This window comes from Bubalus bubalis, chromosome 10 (assembly GCF_019923935.1).
Source record: "Bubalus bubalis isolate 160015118507 breed Murrah chromosome 10, NDDB_SH_1, whole genome shotgun sequence".
NCBI classification, from domain to species: domain Eukaryota; kingdom Metazoa; phylum Chordata; class Mammalia; order Artiodactyla; family Bovidae; genus Bubalus; species Bubalus bubalis.
The window spans coordinates 9,825,875-9,846,520 of NC_059166.1; the positions used below are offsets into that span (position 1 = coordinate 9,825,875).

The window sequence follows — 20,646 nt, forward strand, 5'->3', positions numbered from 1 at the left end:
CTCCTGTCCCCTTTCCCCTGAAGCCAATGAAATGGCAGCTGTAATAAGGCTGAGAGAGGCCCACAGACAGTGGAAGTTGAGAAAAAGAATGTCAAGGACCACTGATCACATTAACATCCCCCAAACCTTGTTAACATGCCTGGCATCCAGCTAGGGCATTCAGAAGGCTGAACCTTAGGAGAAAGACTCATGCCCTAAACGGAGACCCAGGACCACCCCTAATGATGGAGAAGTCAAACCCTGACCAGGTATTTGGTCAGGTATTTGGAAGAGACAGAATTTGGAGGCTGAGGTCCCTCAAACTAGAGGGCCTGAGAAACATTTTGGACTGCCCATAAATCTGCATTAACAAAATATAAATCACACCTGTACAAGTTCAAGATGATTACCCACTAATTGAACTGCCTGCTAAAACAAGGATCAACACTCTTTAGAAGATAACAAAATCTAGTCTCTACAAATATACTATCCAAAATGTATTCAATAAAATACCAATACACATATAAATAAATAGAAAAACGTAATCTAGAGTTAAGGGAAAAAGTGGACACCAAACCCAAGGTAGCCCAGATATGTTTAGCAGATACAGACTTTAAGCAGTATAATAATGTTCAAATACTATACAAAAATATGGCTTCAATGAATAAACAGATAAGGAATCTCAGTACAGAAATAAAGTCCAGCAGAGAAATTAAAAGAACCAAAAGAAAATTCTAGAACTAAAAAGTATAATAACCAAAGTGAATAATTCTATGCATTCACTTAACAGTTGTTGGAGGGGGCAGGAGAAAGAATCAGTGAACATGAAGATAGATCAAAAGAAATTATCTAATTTGAAGAACTGAGAAAGTTTGAAGAAAAATGCCCAGAGCCTCAGGGACTAATCCTTTGGGGCAATGTCATCAAATGGTTAAACATATGAGTAATTGGCGTCCCAGGAGGAGAGAAAATGAGATAAGGAAAAATAAATTAATTAATAAATTGAAGACATAATAGGCACAATGTCCCAGTTTGATGAAAAACGGTAACTTTCAGATACAAGAAACTGAGTGAACTCTGAGCAGTTTAACAGTGGAGATCACCCTTGGACTAGGTCAATAACTCCTTTGGTACTGATGTTTCTACCTGGACAAACTGTCAACACTTAGCCTAAAGTGCTGTAAAATGGTTCGTGCTTAGGGGAGCAAGTGAAGAGGGGAAAAAGAGCTAATGTGTCATTGGCTAAGACTGTCATTTGTAACAGAGGAGAGGCTGAAGCTTCATAGATTTTTGCTTGGTCAAGTTGCAGGTTAGAGTGTGGAGAGGTTGCCTTCAGTCCCCCGATGGTTTTGTGACCGACCACAGCAGATTTATCATCCTTCTGCATGGAAGGCCTGGGCAGAGTGGTTTCCCTGCCCTGGGAGAAGACTTCATGTCACTCTGTCCCATAAGAAGACCATGCACCTGGGATACTTTGGAGCATAGTTAAGAAGAGTACTTTCCTTAGAGTCGGACTTCTAAGGACGAAATAGTAGCTTAGCTACTGGTTAGCTATTTCACGAACTTAGCATCCCTGAATCTCAGTCTCTTCAAAGGGGAAATTACAATACTCACATCAGGTGGTTCTGTAAGGATTCAATGAGACGATAATGCATGCAAAACTCTTAACCCGGTGCCTGGCACATAGCAATCCATCTCTCTCTCTCTTGCCTTCTCTTATTTAACCAACACTTCTGAATTCAACTACCACAGGAACTAGTCTAGACAATGGGGATATAGCACTGAACAAACAGTATTAAACACTTCTCAGTTATTATTATTATTGCTTGAAATGCTTTTAGTGTTTGTTGCTCAGTCGTGTCCAACTTTTTGCGATCCCATGAATGGTAGCCTGCCAGGTTCCTCTGTCTGTGGAATTCTCCAGGCAAGAATACTGGAGTGGGTTGCCATTCCCTTCTCCAGGGGATCTTCTTGACCCAGGGATCAAACCTGGGTCTCCTGCAGGCAGATTCTTTACTGTCTGAGCCACCAGGGAAGTCTATTAAAATGCTTTTAATAGAGGACAAAATCTTTCATCCACAATTAAAATTCATATATTCCTGAAATTTGACTTAAATTCCCTTTGATGCATAGATGATTGAAAACAGATCTTTTCCTAGGAGTAGACATTGACAGAGGAGACAGGGTGAGGGTGATGGGATGTGGAGACGGTAAGCATATGGGAGAAAGTCACCCTGCACACAGTCAGGACTGACGGCCATAGCGTAGCCAAGTGTAGGCTTGAGAGCATGAACTGTTGGGGTCAAAGTGTGGCGTCTGAATTGGGCAAGTCTACCGAAGTCCTCTGTGCCTCTGTTTATTAGTCTGTAAAATGGGGATAAAATCAGTAGTAGGCTCAGAGGGCCAGTGTGAGTTATGTGAAAGCCTTGGAGGGGCACGTGGTAATGCTCCCTGCTGCTGAGGTGTGGGGTTCAGTACACACTATGCCGTGTGAAGAAGGAACTGGAGGGAGGAGGGTGGGGCAGAGACACGTCAGCCTTCGTGTTCTGCTTGGTGCCAGCCTTGCCCATTCAGAGCTGTCTCCTCTCCCCTTACTCCCGTTAACACGGTCTACACACCACAGAAGCCATAAAGAACAAGAGAAATAATAAAAAGACTCATGCTGTAGTGCCTGAATGGCCTATAAATGCACAGAGGAATGGAAGGTTATCTGGCACAGTGATGTCGCTGCAGCCGGGTGACAGGCTCTGCACCGGAAGGAACCCAGCCCTTCCGCCAATGCTGAGTCCTCTGTCTCCCATCGCGGGGGTGCTGACTCCCCCAGCCTGAGCGCCTCTGGGGTGGGGGCTCCCATCCGGCGGGAGCTCTGGGTGTTGGGTATTTCCCTCTTGGGCTGAGCACAGGTTGCCTCCTGGCCCACCTTCCGGTCCCGGTTTCCGACCTGTGGGGCCATGAACAGCATGTCTCATCTTAGTCCCCTAAAGACCTTTCAGATCCAGCCTCCCCCTGAACATGTTCTGACATATTGGGGGCACTCCGTGCAGTGGGTAGGAGCCTTAAGGGCCAAAAAGACCTCCCAGCCTTAAGCCCAGCGGAACCCTGGGTTTTTCCCAACACAGGCGCCATGGCGAGACAGGAAGTGCAGGGGGCCCCAAGGCAGTTAATATTTAAATGTATCTGTCTATGAGCAACTCGCTTTATAATTGGTAATGATTTCTCTGTAATTACATGTGTGCTGGGGAATTCTTATGAAGTGAGAAAAACCCAACCTACAAATCATTTCTAAGCGGTAATGAAATTTTAATGAAAGCTAGATTTAACAATTAATGAAGTTGACATATTCATGGGTCTCGCAGACATTAAACATTTATTAATTTTGATTTTGCTGTTTTCGTGTTTCGGAGCTTATAAGTTCTTTCTTCAGGTCTTAAAACTTTTCACAGTCCTCAGAAAAGTACACAGGTGCTTTGTCTACAGTGTCTAGTGGGCAAAATGCACATGTCCTGTCTCTTGGCCCTGTGGGTTAATTTGAGCCCACCGAGGCCATGACTGCATGAAGCCGTGTTGCCATGTCACGGCACCAAAGAGAACTCCTTTCCTCTTAGTTCCTGCTTCCACATTCTGGGTGGAGCCTTTTCTAGATATGATGGAATCGGGGGAAGGAAGGAATGAGGAAAAGAAGACAGGAAGAAACTGAATATTTGTTTAGAACTTCCCTTAAGCAAGCCCCTGCAGGGGAATGTTTAACCAGCCCCAACCTACTGCATGCCAGGCCCTTTGTTATAAAGTGGTGATAGGAGGGAGGTGAACATGGTTAACCCCTTCTTCCTTGTATGGTGTACTAACTTAAGGCTCTCTGGACAAATCGACTTGCTGACATCACGCAGCCCTGAGTCAGTCACTGTGACCCCCGGGCTCTCTGATCCTACACCCCACCCTCTTGCCTTTTCCCGCCGTGTCCAGTATTACTTAAATCTGCCTGTTTGCAAAGTTTTTCCTTCCACTGTCTTTCAGAATCATCCTATTATCTTTTCCCCCCTCAGTGGGTATTTTTTATAATTAAATTTATTTATTTTTTAATTGAAGGATAACTGTTTTTGCAATATTGTGTTGGTTTCTGGGAAACTATTCTCTTGCTCTATTAGATCAAGAAACTTGATTTGATCTGGTGGGGGCAGAATTGGCAGGGGCAGATAGAGAGAAAGTTAGCAAAGGATAATAAATGTTGATTTAAAAAAATAATCTTCCAGTCTGTGAGATGAAATCAGATTAATAGCCCGATGATAAACATGGACACATTATAATTTTTTTTTCTTTTTAAATGTCAGATGGAGTACTTCTAGGATAAATAAAATAAAATAAATAAAGTTGATTCACATTTCCACTATTTCAAAGTGAATTTCTACAAACCACGTCATTTCTTCATAAGTATGGGTGAGCAGACCTCCCCCGAGCTTTCTATACAGATGCCTACAGGACAGCCCCCCTACCCCCAAGCATCCAAGGGGACCCCAAGTCCACATACTGACATCAGATTTTCCCTAACTGGCACCTCCTTTGATATTTCCCGCCGGTGATTTGTATGGTCATCTTGTCCCCAAGCTGACAGGCAGGGGGCATTCCTGGCTCCCCACTCCCAGGCCTCCACATGGACTCCATGCCCAAGTCCTGGAGGGTCGCTGCCTCTTTTCTGAACACACATCTGCTGCCCTAGTCTGTTTGTCATGGCCTCTGTTGTGGGTGATTCAGGTCTACAGACAGTGCTGGGGGCCACACTGGGTCGCTTCCAGAAACACTTCTTTACAAGAGATTTGCTCCTGATGGAGGGGCCATGCCTGCCAGACCACTGAGGAATGTGAAGGCCCTGAGGGTCAAGGCCAGCAGGCTGTGACTTCAGGTGCCCGTGGAAAGACCTGCCCCGGCCCCACCTCCCAGGTGCAGAGTGAAAACAAAGCACCCGTCCCCACCTTCACAGATGCGTGACACGGGGACCTCTCCGGAGACCAGCCCAGTCAGTTTTTTGCTGTCAATGCCTGAACAGCTTGTCTGATTCTCTGCACTAAGGCGTGCAGGGCTGATTAAGATTTGGGCTGCAAGTGGGGAGAACTGGTGGCCGAGGTCCCCCCCGCAGCTGCACACTTAAAGAGGGGGTGGGGGAGTGGGTACAGACTGTGGCAAGGGGACAGCAGGGGACTCGGGGACCCTCCAGAGGCCCATCCTGCTTGGGCAGCTCTGTCTCGCTCTGGACAGCAGCCCGGTTCTGGGTGAGGGGGCTTTCCAGTCCAAGATGTTTCTGGAGGCAATGTTGTGTGAGTACTCCTCCCACACAGCCCTGAACAAACCGACCCACCACCCACCCCTGTTGCAGGTGGGCTAACCCTTCAATGGACATCGCCTTCACTTCAAGCTTCCTTTCCTCCCTGAGCCAAGTGTGTCCTAGGAAGCTAGGCGATAGGTTGTTACGGGTCAGTGAACACCGATGCGGGAGAGGAGCCCTTGTGGGGCGCCCCGGGTCCTACCATGTCACTCTGGGACTGTGTGGCCCCGTATGTGGCCATCCCATTGGAGGGCGCGGCTGGCTGCGGGGTGTCGGGCTGAATGTACCCTCTTCGGTCGATGAGGCTACAAGAGAACACAGAACAACGCAGGAGACGAGTGAATCAAAAGCTGAAAATGCCAACAAAACTCTTCTAATTTCCATCCCCGGGGGGTCCCCCTTTCTGTGATGCCCCCCCAACCCTGAGCAGCTCAGAAAATACCTCTGCTCGCCTTCACGTATGGTCAGCCTCCAGAGTCGGAGACTTCTGTCCTTAAAAACACCTGGAGCATCTGACCCCTCCCTGCCACCTGCTATGACCCACCCCCTACCCATTCCCTTCCCACTGTCCAGTCCCATCCTGATCTCATCACCCCTCCTTGCTGCACGGCCTCCATCACCTGCCAGCAGAGCCGCCCACAACCTGTCTCCAGCCTTCCTCTCCAGGCTCAAACCCAGATCTTATTGCTCGCTGCATTCCCAGCGTGATTTCATCAGCAGTGCGTCTGAGCACCGGCTGTGCCCGTGTGGCCCGGACCAGAAACCACGCATCTGCTGTGCGTTGTCTGCTTCTCTGTCTCCGTATTTTTTTGTGTAGCCTCTGGCTTTTAACTGCCTAGACCCTCCACTGCCCTGCCCATCTGCTGTTGGTCTTTAGAGGCCCCCAGCCTCTGCTCCTGATGCTTCATCTGCTTTCTTCCCTCCTCGGCTCCTCTCAATCCTGCCTGTGACCCTCCCGATGGCCCACGTCACTGTTGGCTGGGGTCACAGTGATCTCAACCCACATCTTCTCCATCGAGCAGCCTGCAACTCCTGAGGGAGGGCAGGCTTCATCTCGTCTGCCCCAGGGCGCCCGCCCCGGAGCATCAGCCCCTCTCCCAGAGCCTCGGGCACCCTGGGCATCATATCACCGCATGCTGGGCCTGCCTGTGCCCACGTGCGCCTGTCATGGAGTGGTGGTTCTGCCACCAGTACCGAGCAGACACTTGCTGATTGAACAAATAACACCAGGTCCTCAGTCTCCCGCAGACAAGTTTCCTGGGCAATCTCTGTCTTTACGCTATGGCCCAGGTGGGAGGTAAGGGTGAAGGTTACTTTGCCATCAAAAGGGTTGCCTGTTTCCCTCCCTGACTGAAGACTCCAAGATGACCTTGGGTCTAAGGGCAGAACTGCCAAGGGCGACAGGCAGTTTGGCCAGTAAGTGGGGCCCCCGCCGAGGCCTCCCACCGTGGGAGGGGCACACTCCCGGCAGCCTCTGAGAGATGTCCCGAGCACACCCAGGTGCCCACCTACTCCCCTTCGTGGGTAGGGGCTGGGCGGCTGAAAGCTGCTCCAGGTGTCAGGTCCGCTCTCAGAAGACAGGGGTTATTGTTACAACCGCCACCTCAGGTCTTCAAGTGACAGACTAATGAGCCCTTAAAAGACACTTGCGATAGGATCTCAAGTGGGACTCGGACCGTTTCAGTCAAATCCCTGGAAGGTTTAGGAAAAAAAAACAAGAGAGACAAGAACCTCCATCTGCCAAAAGAGAGGTGCTGGACCCCACACAGGACCGTCAGAGGGGTCTCTTAGCAAGTGTGCAGCCACCTTCAAGGGTATCAAAGATCAAAGGGGAAAGGGCACAGAAAGGCGTCTTGGGGAGAGGGGTCCCCAGCTCCTGCCAGTGATGAGATCCAGGGCAGAGGCTGGCGAGGTGAGGGTGGGGGCTGGGCACGGCTCCTGGGGGAGAGCCGGTGGGAGGCGGCTGGAAGGGGCGTGTTGGGGGTCAAATTGTCTGCCCCCCAAAAGATATGTTGGAATCTAGCTATCTCTGGTAGGGAGGAAGGGGTGGAAAGTGTTAAGTCTCAGGGAACTTTGAAGTTCTGATTCACTGAAATGACATTATTTTGGAGGAAATGAAAGTGCCCTGAGTCCTTTTTTTTTTCCCCCAACTGACAGGAGAAATTAAAGGACACGCAGGGGATTTCATCCAGGAGAAGAAAAAGAACTAGGTCACCAAGAGAGTCGAAGGGAAGGGAGGGATTATAGAAAAAGTGGTTCTGGGCCCCCCTCCTGTGTGTTCAGCCTGTTTCAAGGGCCAGCCATGCCCCAGGACTGTGACGCTGCCCGCCCCCACCCTGCAAGTCTCCTCCTGGGCCTCAGAAAGCCCTGAGAGCTTCCCCTAAGCTCATCTCATCTCTCTCTTTTCTAAAAGTTTATTTTATTTATTTATTTTTGGCTGTGCTGGGTCTTCGTTACCACGGGGGCGTCCTCTAGTTGAGGCAAGAGGGGGCTACTCTTTGGGTAGTGTGCACAGAGTCGGACACGACTGAAGTGACTTAGTAGCAGCAGCAGCAGGGGCTTCAGTAGTAGGCGCGGTGCTCGGGCTTAGCTGCTCCCTGGAATGTGGGAATCTTCCCAGACCAGGACCAGAGATCGAACTTATGCCCCCTGCATTGGCAGGTGGACTCTTAACCACTGGACCACCAGGGAAGTCCCTCATCTCATCTCTTGCCTTGCTTGCCCCCCTGGGACCATCCCCCCTCCCCATCACTCCCCCAGTTCCTCCTCTGACAAGCCGGGCTCTCCCCTCACCTGTAGGCCTTTGCACATGCCATCCCCGCTCTCCTCCCATGATTCCTTTCCCCCAGCTCCTCCTGCTCCTTTGGTTCGCACCTTACACCCCCTCCTCTGGGAAGCCCTCCCAGATGTCCCATGAGGCCTGCACCCCGACCCCATCACAGCCCCTCCTGCTGCTCAGACTTGTCCCTGATGGACTTTATGTTGACATTCTCTAGACGGCACCCCCAGTCCAGAAACAGTGGCCAAGAGAATTCTTACGACCAACTGATCCACACCACCAGGCTGTAGGGCCTGACCCTGAACACATCTTGGGACTTTCTGCTTTTCCAATCTTCCATTCTTCCTGCTGTTACGAGAATTCCTTCCTCCAGACCTGGCTGCCTCCACCCTGTTGCCCCCACCCCCTGGAGGCTCTGCAAGGAGCAGGTCGTGGGTCTTTGCCCTCGTGGTCTCTGGCTCTTGCGGGGAAACTTGAAGACACACTCTTCCTCCCTTGTGAGCACACTGTTGCACTGAGAACGATTTAGAGACGTCTGTCTGGGGCACATGATGCTGGGCACACGGGGTTCCTTGGCCCCTGTCTGGGGCACATGATGCTGGGCACACGGGGGTCCTGAGCCCCTGTCTGGGGCACACGATGCTGGGCACACGGGTGGTCCCGAGCCCCTGTCTGAGGCGAGGATGCTGGGCACATGAGGGGTCCTTGGCCCCTGTCTGAGGCGAGGATGCTGGGCACACGGAGGGTCCCGAGCCCCTGTCTGAGGCGAGGATGCTGGGCACATGGGTGGTCCCGGGCCCCTGTCTGCGGCGAGGATGCTGGGCACACGGGTGGTCCCGGGCCCCTGTCTGAGGTGAGGATGCTGGGCACACGGGTGGTCCCGGGCCCCTGTCTGAGGCGAGGATGCTGGGCACACGGGGGTTCCTGAGCCCCTGTCTGAGGCAAGGGACACTGCTCATTCTACAGGCTTCTCTAGGATACCAGTGAGATGCCCTGGCACTCTTTGGGGCCCAGGGTTGGGTGAGGCAGGGCAGAGAGAAGCAAGGACCATGGGAGGGAGCAGCACCCCCTCCTTTCATCAGTGCCAGCTCTGGGAGCCCAGGGACCTGGGACAGAGGGCAGCACCCAGCTTTCTACATAGACCCTGGAGCGGCCAAGCTCTTCCGAGTGGAGGGACAGTGCTGAGAAATGCCCCGCTCCAGAAGGACTTGGATTGTGGAAAGAATACCGTCCCAACTCGGCCAAACCAGCAAATTTAATCCAGTTGTGGGAGTAATAATTTCAGCTACGACAAGATTTGATCTATAAACAATACAAAGCAGTGCCTGCCAAGTGCAAATCAAAGACTTGGGAACAAGAAAAGAGATCTGGATAAAACGTGAGACTTGAATTCTTTTCCTAGATTCGGATGTTTACTTTAGAGACGACGAAAGATGCTCGTCCAGGTCTCTTTTGTCTCTTCTACCCTGTGTTTCACGGCCTATCCCCAGTGTCCACAAACAAACACGCACCAGGAGGAGACATAGTTTAACTGTGAAAATCCAAGCATCTCCGGAGGGTTTTTCTGGCCTGGAGAGCCCCAAGAGGGGTTCCTGGGTGAGTCTAGTGCCCGCTTGGAGAGGGTGCTCTCCGGGCATGCCTGACTTTCTGGCCTGGGGTGGCCCTTCCATCTGAGCCCTTGGCTGTTCCTTCTGCTGTCACTCCCCAGAGGAGGCCTCAGAAGGACAGGTTGGGGGGGCCCCCTAACATCCCCAAATTCAGGACAAGTGTGGCAAACTGGGCTCTCAGCTTTCTAGACACAAACTGGAAAATGGTCAGTTTCCAATTACCCAATGACACCAGGAACATAAGGTAGTGCCAGTTAACAAGTGGCCTTGGAATATATGCTTGATATTCTTTGGGGGGTGGGGTGGGGTGAGGATCACTCTTCCTTCCCTAATGAAGTTTCCCTGACGATCAAATCCAGTTTGCAATCCATGAGCGCATGTCAGTGATGACTGGCCATAGAGCTATAGAGAAAAGTGAAAGTGAAAGTCGCTCAGTTGTGTCTGACTCTGCAATCCCGTGGGCCATACAGTCATGGACTTCTCCAGGCCAGAATACTGGAGTCGGTAGCCTTTCTCTTCTTCAGGGGATCTTTCCAACCCAGGTCTCCCATACTGCAGGCAGATTCTTTACCAGCTGAGCCACAAGGGAACCCCAAGAATACTGGAGTAGGTAGCCTATCCCTTCTCCAGCAGATCTTCCTGACCCAGGAATCGAACCAGGGTCTCCTGCATTGCAGGAGCATTCTTTACCAACTGAGCTATCAGGGAGGCCCAAAGTTGAGACAAACCAGCAGCTTTGTGGTTTCTCTCCATGTACACAGTTAGAAGTCAAAAGAGAGGAAGGCTTGGAAACTCACCCTAGAAACCTGGAAAACGTGCTCAGTAAATACTGTTGATGATTGTTTGGCTAATCAGTTGGAAATAGTCTATATACACGAGTGTAACTCACAAAAAATCTAGAGCTGACTGTGTTCTGCATAGTCCTGACTTGGAGGCAGCAGGTACTAGCTAACACACACAGGTTCTGATGTCAGATGCCGAGGTCTGGGTCCTGACGAGGCAGCACCGACTAGTTGTGTGATCTTGGGCGTGTTACATATAATGGGATGTAATAGTACCTCATAAGTACAGAAGGGCTTCTGAGGCAGGATAAAGAACTTGCCTGCCAATGCAGGAGACGCCACTTCCATCCCTGGGTTGGGAGGATCCCCTGGAGAGGGAAATGGCAACCAACTCTAGTACTCTAGCCTGGAGAATCCCTTGGACAGAGGAGCCTGGAGGGCTATGGGGTTGCAAAGAGTCAGACACAACTGAAGCGACTTAGCACACAAGTACAGGGTGAGGTTTTAAAAGTTCATCCATGTAGAGCACTTGGAACCGAGTGTAATGCTATCCTACAAACGTCAGCCACAGCCATTATTGATATGACTGCCGTCTCACCATCACCAGTCTCAGCTCCTTCAGGCCGCATGGATCGCTCCCTCTGAACTATTCTAGCATGTTCTCTTCTGTACAACTCAGCTCTCACCACTTACCTCTGCAGGCTTTCTAATCACTTCCTCCACTGTGTCCCGGGTCCCGCTCTACAGCCCCCTGTGCATCACAGACGTTCAGCATCTTCTAGTAATTCATGGGGGGGGGGTCCCGTGCCTCAGTTTCCCTATTTTGATCCTGAGGGGATTTTCCCCAAACTTGACACAAATTCAGTGGAATGTTATGCCAAGCATAACACAAGTCACATCTCTATTTCTTTAAGGCTGTGTCTCTGAAGCATGAGCAGAGAGCTGACCTGGCCGGTGGGCTCCACAGTGGCCGCCTGAGGCCTCTGCTAACACACAAGTTTGTGCACTTCCCTGGGTCGACCCTGATGCTGGGAAAGATTGAAGGCAGGAGGAGAAGGGAATGACAGAGGATGAGATAGCTGGATGGCATCACCGACGCAGTGGACACTGAAAGTGAAAGTCGCTTAGTTGTGTCTGACTCTTTGTGACCCCATGGATTGATTATATAGTCCATGGGATTCTCCAGGACAGAATACTGGAGTGGGTAGTCATTCCCTTCTCCAGGGGAATCTTCCCAACCCAGGGACTGAACCCAGATCTCCCACATTCCAGGTGGATTCTTTACTAGCTGAGCCATCAGGGAAGCACATAAGTTTGAGCAAGCTCTGGGAGATGGTGAAGGACAGGGAAGCCCGGAGTGCTGAAGTCCACGGGGGTCACAAAGAGTCAGACACGACTGAGCGACTGAACAACAACAAAAGCTGCCTGAATCTTACCTTGGAGAGATTGGCCCACACAGTGCGACGCAGCAGTTTGTAAAGATGTTTCCGTAGCTGTAGGGGTTGTAATTTTCTTTACCTCTCTTATTTGACCAAGATCCTTTAATCTGAAAGAAAAGGACAGTCAGTGACACAGTCTGCCTCGCACCAATGCCCCAGGTTGGGTCAATCGGACCATGAGAAGTCCATAAAGAATGCGATGGTCTTTACTCGTTTCTTCAGCAGGAGAAACCGAGGTACTTTTCTCAAGGACAACTGGCATTTACTCTAAACTTGGAAATGTCCCCAAACAGCAGGTCAGACCAGGGGGAGAAGTAGCATTCTCTGGGGAAAATAATCTCTTATTTCCACAACCTGGTACTTAAAGGCCAGTTCACATAAGCCAGTGGAGATTTTTTTTTTTTAAACACCATTTTTAAGGTAAGGTAAGGTAAGTCACTTCAGTCATGTCTGACTCTGTGCGACCCCATAGACGGCAGCCCAACAGGCTCCCCCATCCCTGGGATTCTCCAGGCAAGAACACTGGAGTGGGTTGCCATTTCCTTCTCCAATGCATGAAAGTGAAAACTGAAAGTGAAGTCCATCAGTTGTGTCTGACTCTTAGCAACCCCATGGACTACAGCCTACCTGGCTCCTCCATCCATGGGATTTTCCAGGCAAAAGTACTGGAGTGGGGTGCCATTGCCTTCTCCGACCGTTTTTAAAGTCTTTACAATAGTGCTTCTGTTTTATGTTTTGGTGTTTTTGGCCATGAGGCTTATGGGATCTCAGCTCCCTGAGCAGGGTTTGAACCCGCATCCCTTGCTTTGGAAGGTGAAGTCCTAGCCCCTGGACCACCAGGGATGCCCCACAGTGGAGGCTGTTTTCATATTACATTTAGTGTGATAAATAGTAATGGAGATAATGGGGTAACGTGCCTCCTCCAATTGCTCATTGATAGCCTGAATTCAGCTCCTAAATACTCCTGCAGAGCATTTCTGATGTTCTTAGTTACCAACCACATGTAATTGTCTTAACAGTCTCTGAACTCATGCATCTCATCAGCACTAATTTTTAAGTCTTTAAGGCAATCTGACTAATTCTGAGACATTTAGTTCATGTACTGACAGAGACTTCTGTCAGAATCCAAATATTCAGAGCAGAAGGGACCAGGGTCATGACAAAACATTTTCCAACATTAGGTTTTCTGGTTTTATATCTCCTCTCTATCATCATTAAATACAGGCAGATAATCCTAGACAAAAGGTTAAATTTTGGGTCAGGGCAGTCGCCTCCCAAAATATGATGGAATCATTATCTGCGAGAAGCCAGCCTGCACTGTCTCTCTTCAGTGGGGCAGGGTGGCAAGTTGCTCCCAAAACATTGCAAAGGAACAGAGCAGAAGCCCACCTCAGGCCTCGGAATTAGGGGGCAGCCAGCTGATCTGAGTAGCTAAGTGGTGTGGTCAGGACAATGTGATGATTTGCGATAGAGAAATTGGAGATGGGTGTTGGAAAATGCTTCTCCCGCAGGCTCTTTGCTTCTAGGGGCTCACATCTGGAAAGGGAACTCGGAAGACCTGGTGGCCCCCACCTCTTCTTTCTCTATTTCCCACCAAAGAACATGCCCATGCCCCACCCCACAGGAACTTACGTCTTCATTCGTGGTCTGGTTGGAGCTTATCAGGTACGTGTGGAAACCCGAGAGCCCCACGATGGACCAGACGGAGAAGAAGCAGACCACGGCCTCCAGCACGGTATCTGAAGTCAAGGAGGTGAACTGGAAGGACCATGACGTTCTCAGGGCCCCAGGGGAGCCGGATGAATGAGATTTGGACAGGAGCCACCCACAGGCCCTCACTCAGGCCCTGGTGTCCACCTAGCCTGGCGTTGGTGGTCTCCCAGCCAGGGAAGACCCTCCAGGGCAGGAACAAGGCCACATCCTCCTTCACGGTGCAGTGTTTATGCTCAGCAGGGGACTGGCGGGCTCGCTGAACAGGTCTCGTTCCTTTCTCATGGCCGGCAGTTCCTGACGGTCCTCCGTGCCTGAGCTTGGCACCTTCCTCGTGACCCACTGTGCAGCCACAGGCAGTGGCAGCAAAACCAGGGAGCATGCTGGTTGGCATGGGCAGCAGCCCGGGTCTTTGCTGAATGGACTCAATATTGAATCTCACTTCAATCGCGACCTCTGCCCTTGGCTTCTGAAAGCTGGGATGGAGCACTAAGTTTCTCTCCCGACCTGATTTGAGGCTCTGACAGCCACTTGCAGGGCTGACCGCGGGCGACTGGAACCCGGGCAGAGTTTATCTTCCTGGCTGTCTCCCTCCCTGGATGGCCTTTCCCCCCATGGGATGCCCACTCCCATTGCAGATGGGCTTCTGACCCTGCGGGGGCATTTCTCAGTGTGGCATCAGGGTGAGTGGGGTTTTTTCTTAGGGGACCTTATCCCAGCCCCTCAGCCAACCCTGACACATAGGGCTGTCCTCAGCTATTTGACAGGCAACTAGGACACTTGGATCCACATCAGACATTGAGTGATGGGGAGCTGTGAGTTCCACAAGATACGCTAAAACCAAAGGGGAAAAAAAACCTTGCATTCTTCAACAGATGAGATAAATCAACCAAGAGTGTGGCCATTTGAAAAGACTAGAGAAGTTTTCTGTCCCACAAATATTGATAAGATTCTATTTACAAGATGCAGATGGATCTCAGGGAAAAAAAAAAAACAACAATTGTCAGAGGTCTGGGAGTTTAAATATACATCATGCATTTGCCATTGATAAGTGACAGGCCAGAGAAAGGAAAATACTTGTGCTTGCCATTCTTCCAAGGATGGAAGCTATAGATCATGCTGTAATATATCCCCATTGATTTTTTTCAGGTTTCGATATAATTTCTTTGGACCAGGGAAATGAATATATCAGCTGGGGCAATGCCACCATCTGCTATGTCACGATTAACAAATGCCACTGCCCGGCTGCACACAAAACAGGAGGCATGAATGGGCTCCCACCTGCTGACTGACTTTCAACATCAGAATAAACCACTGGGTCTGCTCTTGGAAAAGTGGAGACGTGCTTTGCCTTTCTTTCTAAGGTTTAAATTTCTAGAAATTGCAAGGTCTCAGAAGAGCCGTACTCAGAAATTAAAAGGACATTTCAAGAGAACGATGCCCAGCTGGCCAAGATGCCAACAGCGTGAGCAGTGGGGGTCTTACAGATCCAACACGCAGTGCTCCGGGCGTCCCACCCGGTCCTCACGGAGGAAGGAGGTGAACGGGGTGGAGGAGGAGCCGCACATCCCAAGAAGAGGGTCTATGGTGGATTCTGGAAAAGCGGGTAAGGACAGAGCGGTAGGGAGGATCGGGGGGGGGGGGAGAGAGATGGAGAGAAGCTGACCCCTGCCACCAGCCTGGGCAGCCCTTCGATATCTGCCAGGGTTACCCAGGGAGACAAACAGTTACAGCGGAGGTCTCGCTGCACATAGGGACACAGGGACGGTGGCTCAGATAGCAGATGATCCTGTTCTCAACTGCCTGCCCGCAGGTCAGGGCTCACAGACCCCCCTCCTCCCAGCCTATCTCCCAACCCAAAAGGGCACAGATGGGGGGAGGTGGCGACACGGGAGCCCTGCCCGCACTGGCTGGGAGGCAGAGGCGAAGTGCAGCCCAGCCCAGGGCAACTGACAAGGAAGCCTGAGTCGGGAGAACTGGGTGGTGTGAGAGAAGCTGACGCTGGCAAGGAGCTTGTGCAGGCCAGAAGGGAAAATCAAGAGGGCAGAGAGGTCAAAGAGGAAGTGACAAATGGGATGGAAACAGGCTAGGAAAGAGGATGAAGAATGAACCAAAAGATTTATTTACTGAATCACACACGAAGAGCCCGGAATGGCAGCCCACTCCAGTCTTCTTGCCTGGAGTATTCCACGGACAGAGGAGCCTGGTGAGCTGCAGTCCATGGGATTGCAGAGTCAGAAACTACTGAGCAACTAACACACACACACACACACACATACACACACATGAAGAGCCCATCTACGGTCTCAGAAATACTTACGTGTCATGAACAGTTTACAATCCAGGCAGAACGATGGGCCTGTCAAACATATGTAATATCCATCCGTGAACATATGAGAGCTAGCTTGTGAAGGTGGAGGGGGGTCATAGCATCTAGCGTGGCTACTTCGCAGCTGCTGTTCCTTTTGCAATGCCACTGACGGGATTACCTCCAAAAGGAGGCATTGTTACCAGCAGACGTGGCGTTTTAAAGGTTTATAGCCACCGCTCCCCCCACAAATACGCAGTGTTCTATATTAATATCTCATGTGCTTTGGAAACATTTTATAAATAACAGAATGCAGCTCCACTGTTGGCTCACAGCCGGGTCAAAACGACACGGATTCCAGGTAGGATGTGAGATGCAGCCCCCTCCGACTGCGCCCCCACAGCTGCCCCATCGCCCACAGGACGTCTGGAGGAACAGTCATCGCCATTCCTAACAATGCTGGCATCACTGGCTGTGTGTCAGGCCCTGCTCCAAAGGCTTCACGTGCAATAACTCACTCAATCCTGAGAGCAATGCAGTGAGAAGTCTGATTCCCACTGGACCTGTAGGGAAACCGAGGCAGGAAGCAGTTACGTAATTTGCATAGGAAACAGCAGAGCAGGGATTTGAACCTTGAAAGTGTGGAAGGTCTGGTCCTTTCCTGATTCTTGCTGAGGGACAGGCAGCTCTAGGCTGTTCCCAACCTTGGCTGGGGGAGATGGGGACCCTCTTCATCAGGGATTCTCTAACCCATGGCACTTTAAAGACTGCACCCCCCTCAAATTCACTCTCAGACTGAATATCTGAAGAATGCATCCTTTCATTGACCCGACAGCTTCATGCTGAAAACATCTACACCATAATAAGATTAAGAAACATAAATTCTGCTTTAATGTATCAAAACCCATTTACTGATTAAAAAAAAAAAAGACATGAGTGGAAATAGGCCAACAGCAGTAGGAGCCAATTTAATAATCAGCTGGATGTTTACTGCCTCAAAGATGTTTCAAAGCACAGTAGTGACCTCTGCCAGCCTCCATGTGTCTTCCCCAGCCCCCAAGAAGACAAGAGCCTCCTCCGTGGCCAAGAGTATGGCTTCAAATGCCCCTATACCCCAGCTCAACCTGCTGCACGCAGAGGTGCTCACTAGATGGCTAGGGAATTGAAAAAGACTAAAAGTGCCAGTGGGTGGGTGGTCCTCCTCGGGTTTCCACACGATTCCAGAAATGCCTGCTCTGTGCCTTTTGGGGCACCCAGCCCTGCACTCAGGACAGTGGGGGAAGGTAGCTCCCCACCCTCAGGGAATAGGGGTCTGCTTGCCCATGGGAAAGTAAGCAAGAAGAGATGGCCTGGCACAAATATTGCTGGGCACAATGGTGAGGGTACCTCAGTATTTGGGGAATTGTAAAAGGTGAGAGGTCATGGAACCAAAGGTTTTTAACCTTCATTTCAGTTCAGTTCAGTTGCTCAGTCATGTCCGACTCTTTGAGACCCCATGGACTGCAGCACACCAGGCCTCCCTGTCCATCTCCAACTCCCAGAGCTTACTCAAACTCATGTCTGATGAGTTGGTAATGCCATCCAACCATCTCTTCCTCTGTCATCCCCTTCTCCTCCTGCCTTCACTGTTTCCCAGCATCAGGGTCTTTTCAAATGAGTTGTTCTTTACATCTGGTGGCTAGAGTGTTGGAGTTTCAGCTTCAGCATCAGTCCTTCCAATGAATATTCAGGACTGATCTCCTTTAGGATGGACTGGTTGGATCTCCTTGCAGTCCAAGGGACTCTCAAGAGTCTTCTCCAACACCACAGTTCAGAAGCATCAATTCTTTGGCACTCAGCTTTCTTTATGGTCCGACTCTCACATCCATACATGACTACTGGAAAAACCCTAGCTTTGACTAGACAGATCTTTGTTGGCAAAGTAAAAAACGTTCACACAGACACTTTTTTTTTTTCTTAAAATTTCAGGAGGCTTAAAAACGCCCCTGATGCCTCTTCGTGTATAGTCATGAACTCTAAGTAAAGATGTCCTGATTTATTCTAATCCTTTCATTTGACAAAATACTTATTTGTAAAATGAAGAGCTAAGGCCCAGAGAAGTCAAGCCACTTATAAAAACTCAGACAGCAATTCACAGCAGAACAGAACATGGTCTCCAGACTTGCAGGAGAGAAAGAGCTTCCCGAGGCCCCAGGCCATGGAGCGTCCCACGACAGGCCCTAACTCTGAGGCCTCAGAGCTCTGACAGCATGGCTAAGACTGCCCACGACATCATACCCTGTTCACCAGTCCCACAGCCTCAGCACTGCCCCGGGGGAAGAACTTGTCTCTGCTGACATGTCATCGTCCAGCTCCCCACATTCTAGCTGCCAGGCTGGCCACGGGATTTTTTTTTGCCAAGTGCCAAATCCAGATAACAGTTTATTTTGAAAAGTCTGTATTTCATGTGAATTTCCTCATTGACCAAAATCCCCAGATTCCAGAACGGCCAGGGAATGCTTGCCTTGGACCCTTTCCGCTCTGAGCACCCTTTCTGTATGTGACTGAGGTGCCACTTGGTGCCAGGCGGCCTTTCTCGGTGGGCACTGGCCACCCACCCCTGGGTCTTCCTGCATCTTTTTCTGCTTCGGGTCTCTGTCTGAGGTTCTGATACTTAAAATACAAGGAACAGATGATATAGGTAATCTTTCTGTCCTTTAGTTTTTCTAAAAATGATGGTAAGATAGGCCATGCTCACTTACAGGAAGGGCTCTGATGGATGAGCAGACATCAACAGACCCCTTTGTTCTCCAGATGGAATGTCTACATCAGCCTTTAATGCTCTTAGATATTTAGGTTCAGGAACTTGTCATCCTATTTTTCTCATCAATTTGGTGACTCTCTAATCCTTGACAGAGATAAGAAACTACAGCTTGTGTTCCTGTCACTTGAGGGCCCGTCACTGAGTCTGGGGTTGGGGGTGCCGACTTTCTGATGATTTACACGACAGACACATTGAAGATCAAGTTACCAGGACCCTTCAGACTGGATCACTGGGCCATCGTCTTTCAATCTTTCCAATCCTTTCTCTTAAATGCTTATATGCTGCTGCTGCCGCCGCTGCTAAGTCACGTCAGTCGTGTCCGACTCTGTGCAACCCCATAGATGGCAGCCCACCAGGCTCCCCCATCCCTGGGATTCCCCAGGCAAGAGTACTGGAGTGGGGTGCCATTGCCTTCTCCGAAATGCTTATATCAGATCAGATCAGATCAGTCGCTCAGTCGTGTCTGACTCTTTGTGACCCCATGAATCGCAGCACGCCAGGCCTCCCTGTCCATCACCAACTCCCGGAGTTCACTCAGACTCACGTCCATCGAGTCAGTGATGCCATCCAGCCATCTCATCCTCTGTCGTCCCCTTCTCCTCTTGCCCCCAATCCCTCCCAGCATCAGAGTTTTTTCCAATGAGTCAACTCTTCACATGAGGTGGCCAAAGTACTGGAGTTTCAGCTTTAGCATCATTCCTTCCAAAGAAATCCCAGGGCTGATCTCCTTCAGAATGGACTGGTTGGATCTCCTTGCAGTCCAAGGGACTCTCAAGAGTCTTCTCCAACACCACGGTTCAAAAGCATCAATTCTTTGGCGCTCAGCCTTTTTCACAGTCCAACTCTCACATCCATACATGACCACAGGAAAAACCATAGCCTTGACTAGACGAACCTTTGTTGGCAAAGTAATGTCTCTGCTTTTGAATATGCTATCTAGGTTGGTCATAACTTTCCTTCCAAGGAGCAAGTGTCTTTCAATTTCATGGCTGCAGTCACCATCTGCAGTGATTTTGGAGCCCAGAAAAAAAAAGTCTGACATTGTTTCCACTGTTTCCCCATCTATTTCCCATGAAGTGATGGGACTGGATGCCATGATCTTCGTTTTCTGAATGTTGAGCTTTAGGCCAACTTTTTCACTCTCCACTTTCACCTTCATCAAGAGGCTTTTTATATAGAGGTATGTAAAAGTGAAAGTGAAGTCACTCAGTCGTGTCTGACTCCTTGTGACCCCATGGACTGCAGCCCACCAGGCTCCTCCATCCATGAGATTCTCCAGGCAAGAATATTGGAGTGGGTTGCCATTTCCTTCTCCATAGAGGTGCATGCTGCTGCTGCTGCTGCGAAGTCAAGTCAGTCATGTCTGACTCTGTGCGACCCCATAGACAGCAGCCCACCAGGGTCCACCGTCCCTGGGATTCTCCAAGCAAGAACACTGGAGTGGGTTGCCATTTCCTTTTCCAAAGCATGAAAGTGAAAAGTGAAAGTGAAGTCGCTCAGTCGTGTCCGACTCTTAGCGACCCCATGGACTGCAGCCCACCAGCCTCCTCTGTCCATGGAATTTTCCAGGCAAGAATACTGGAGTGGGTCGCCATGCCCTCCTCCAGGAGGTCTTCCCAACCCAGGGATCGAGCTCAAGTCCCTGCACTGGCAGATGGGTTCTTTGCCACTGAGTCACCAGGGAAGCCCAGGAGCAATGTAGGATGAGATTTATAGATAGAACTTGTTAATAAATTATACTTTTTGGTTAAAAAGTTAAGTTAAAAGGCAAGTGACAGGTTGGGAAAAAGCTAGTTATAAAATTAGTACTGAGAATATACAAAAAACATGTTAATAGGAAAAGAACAAACAACCCAACAGAAAAACGTTCAAAGAGTTTGAACTGGCACTGAGGTGAGAAAAACGGTCAACAATCATGGAAA

At 50.0% G+C, this 20,646-nt stretch overlaps 1 protein-coding gene across 8 annotated transcripts in view; it reads right to left on the bottom strand.

The window, feature by feature from the left end:
• The window catches only part of ZDHHC14 (zinc finger DHHC-type palmitoyltransferase 14), a 292,894-nt gene that overhangs the window by 14,224 nt on the left and 258,024 nt on the right, over positions 1-20,646 (bottom strand). For all 8 annotated transcript variants that reach the window (XM_044924052.2, XM_006075700.4, XM_006075699.4 and 5 more), the window contains 3 exons: positions 13,536-13,638; positions 11,901-12,010; positions 5,499-5,601 (listed from right to left, as the gene is read on the bottom strand). In XM_044924052.2, the coding sequence (XP_044779987.1) occupies positions 5,499-5,601; positions 11,901-12,010; positions 13,536-13,638 (316 nt within the window). The remainder of the gene's footprint in view (positions 1-5,498; positions 5,602-11,900; positions 12,011-13,535; positions 13,639-20,646) is intronic.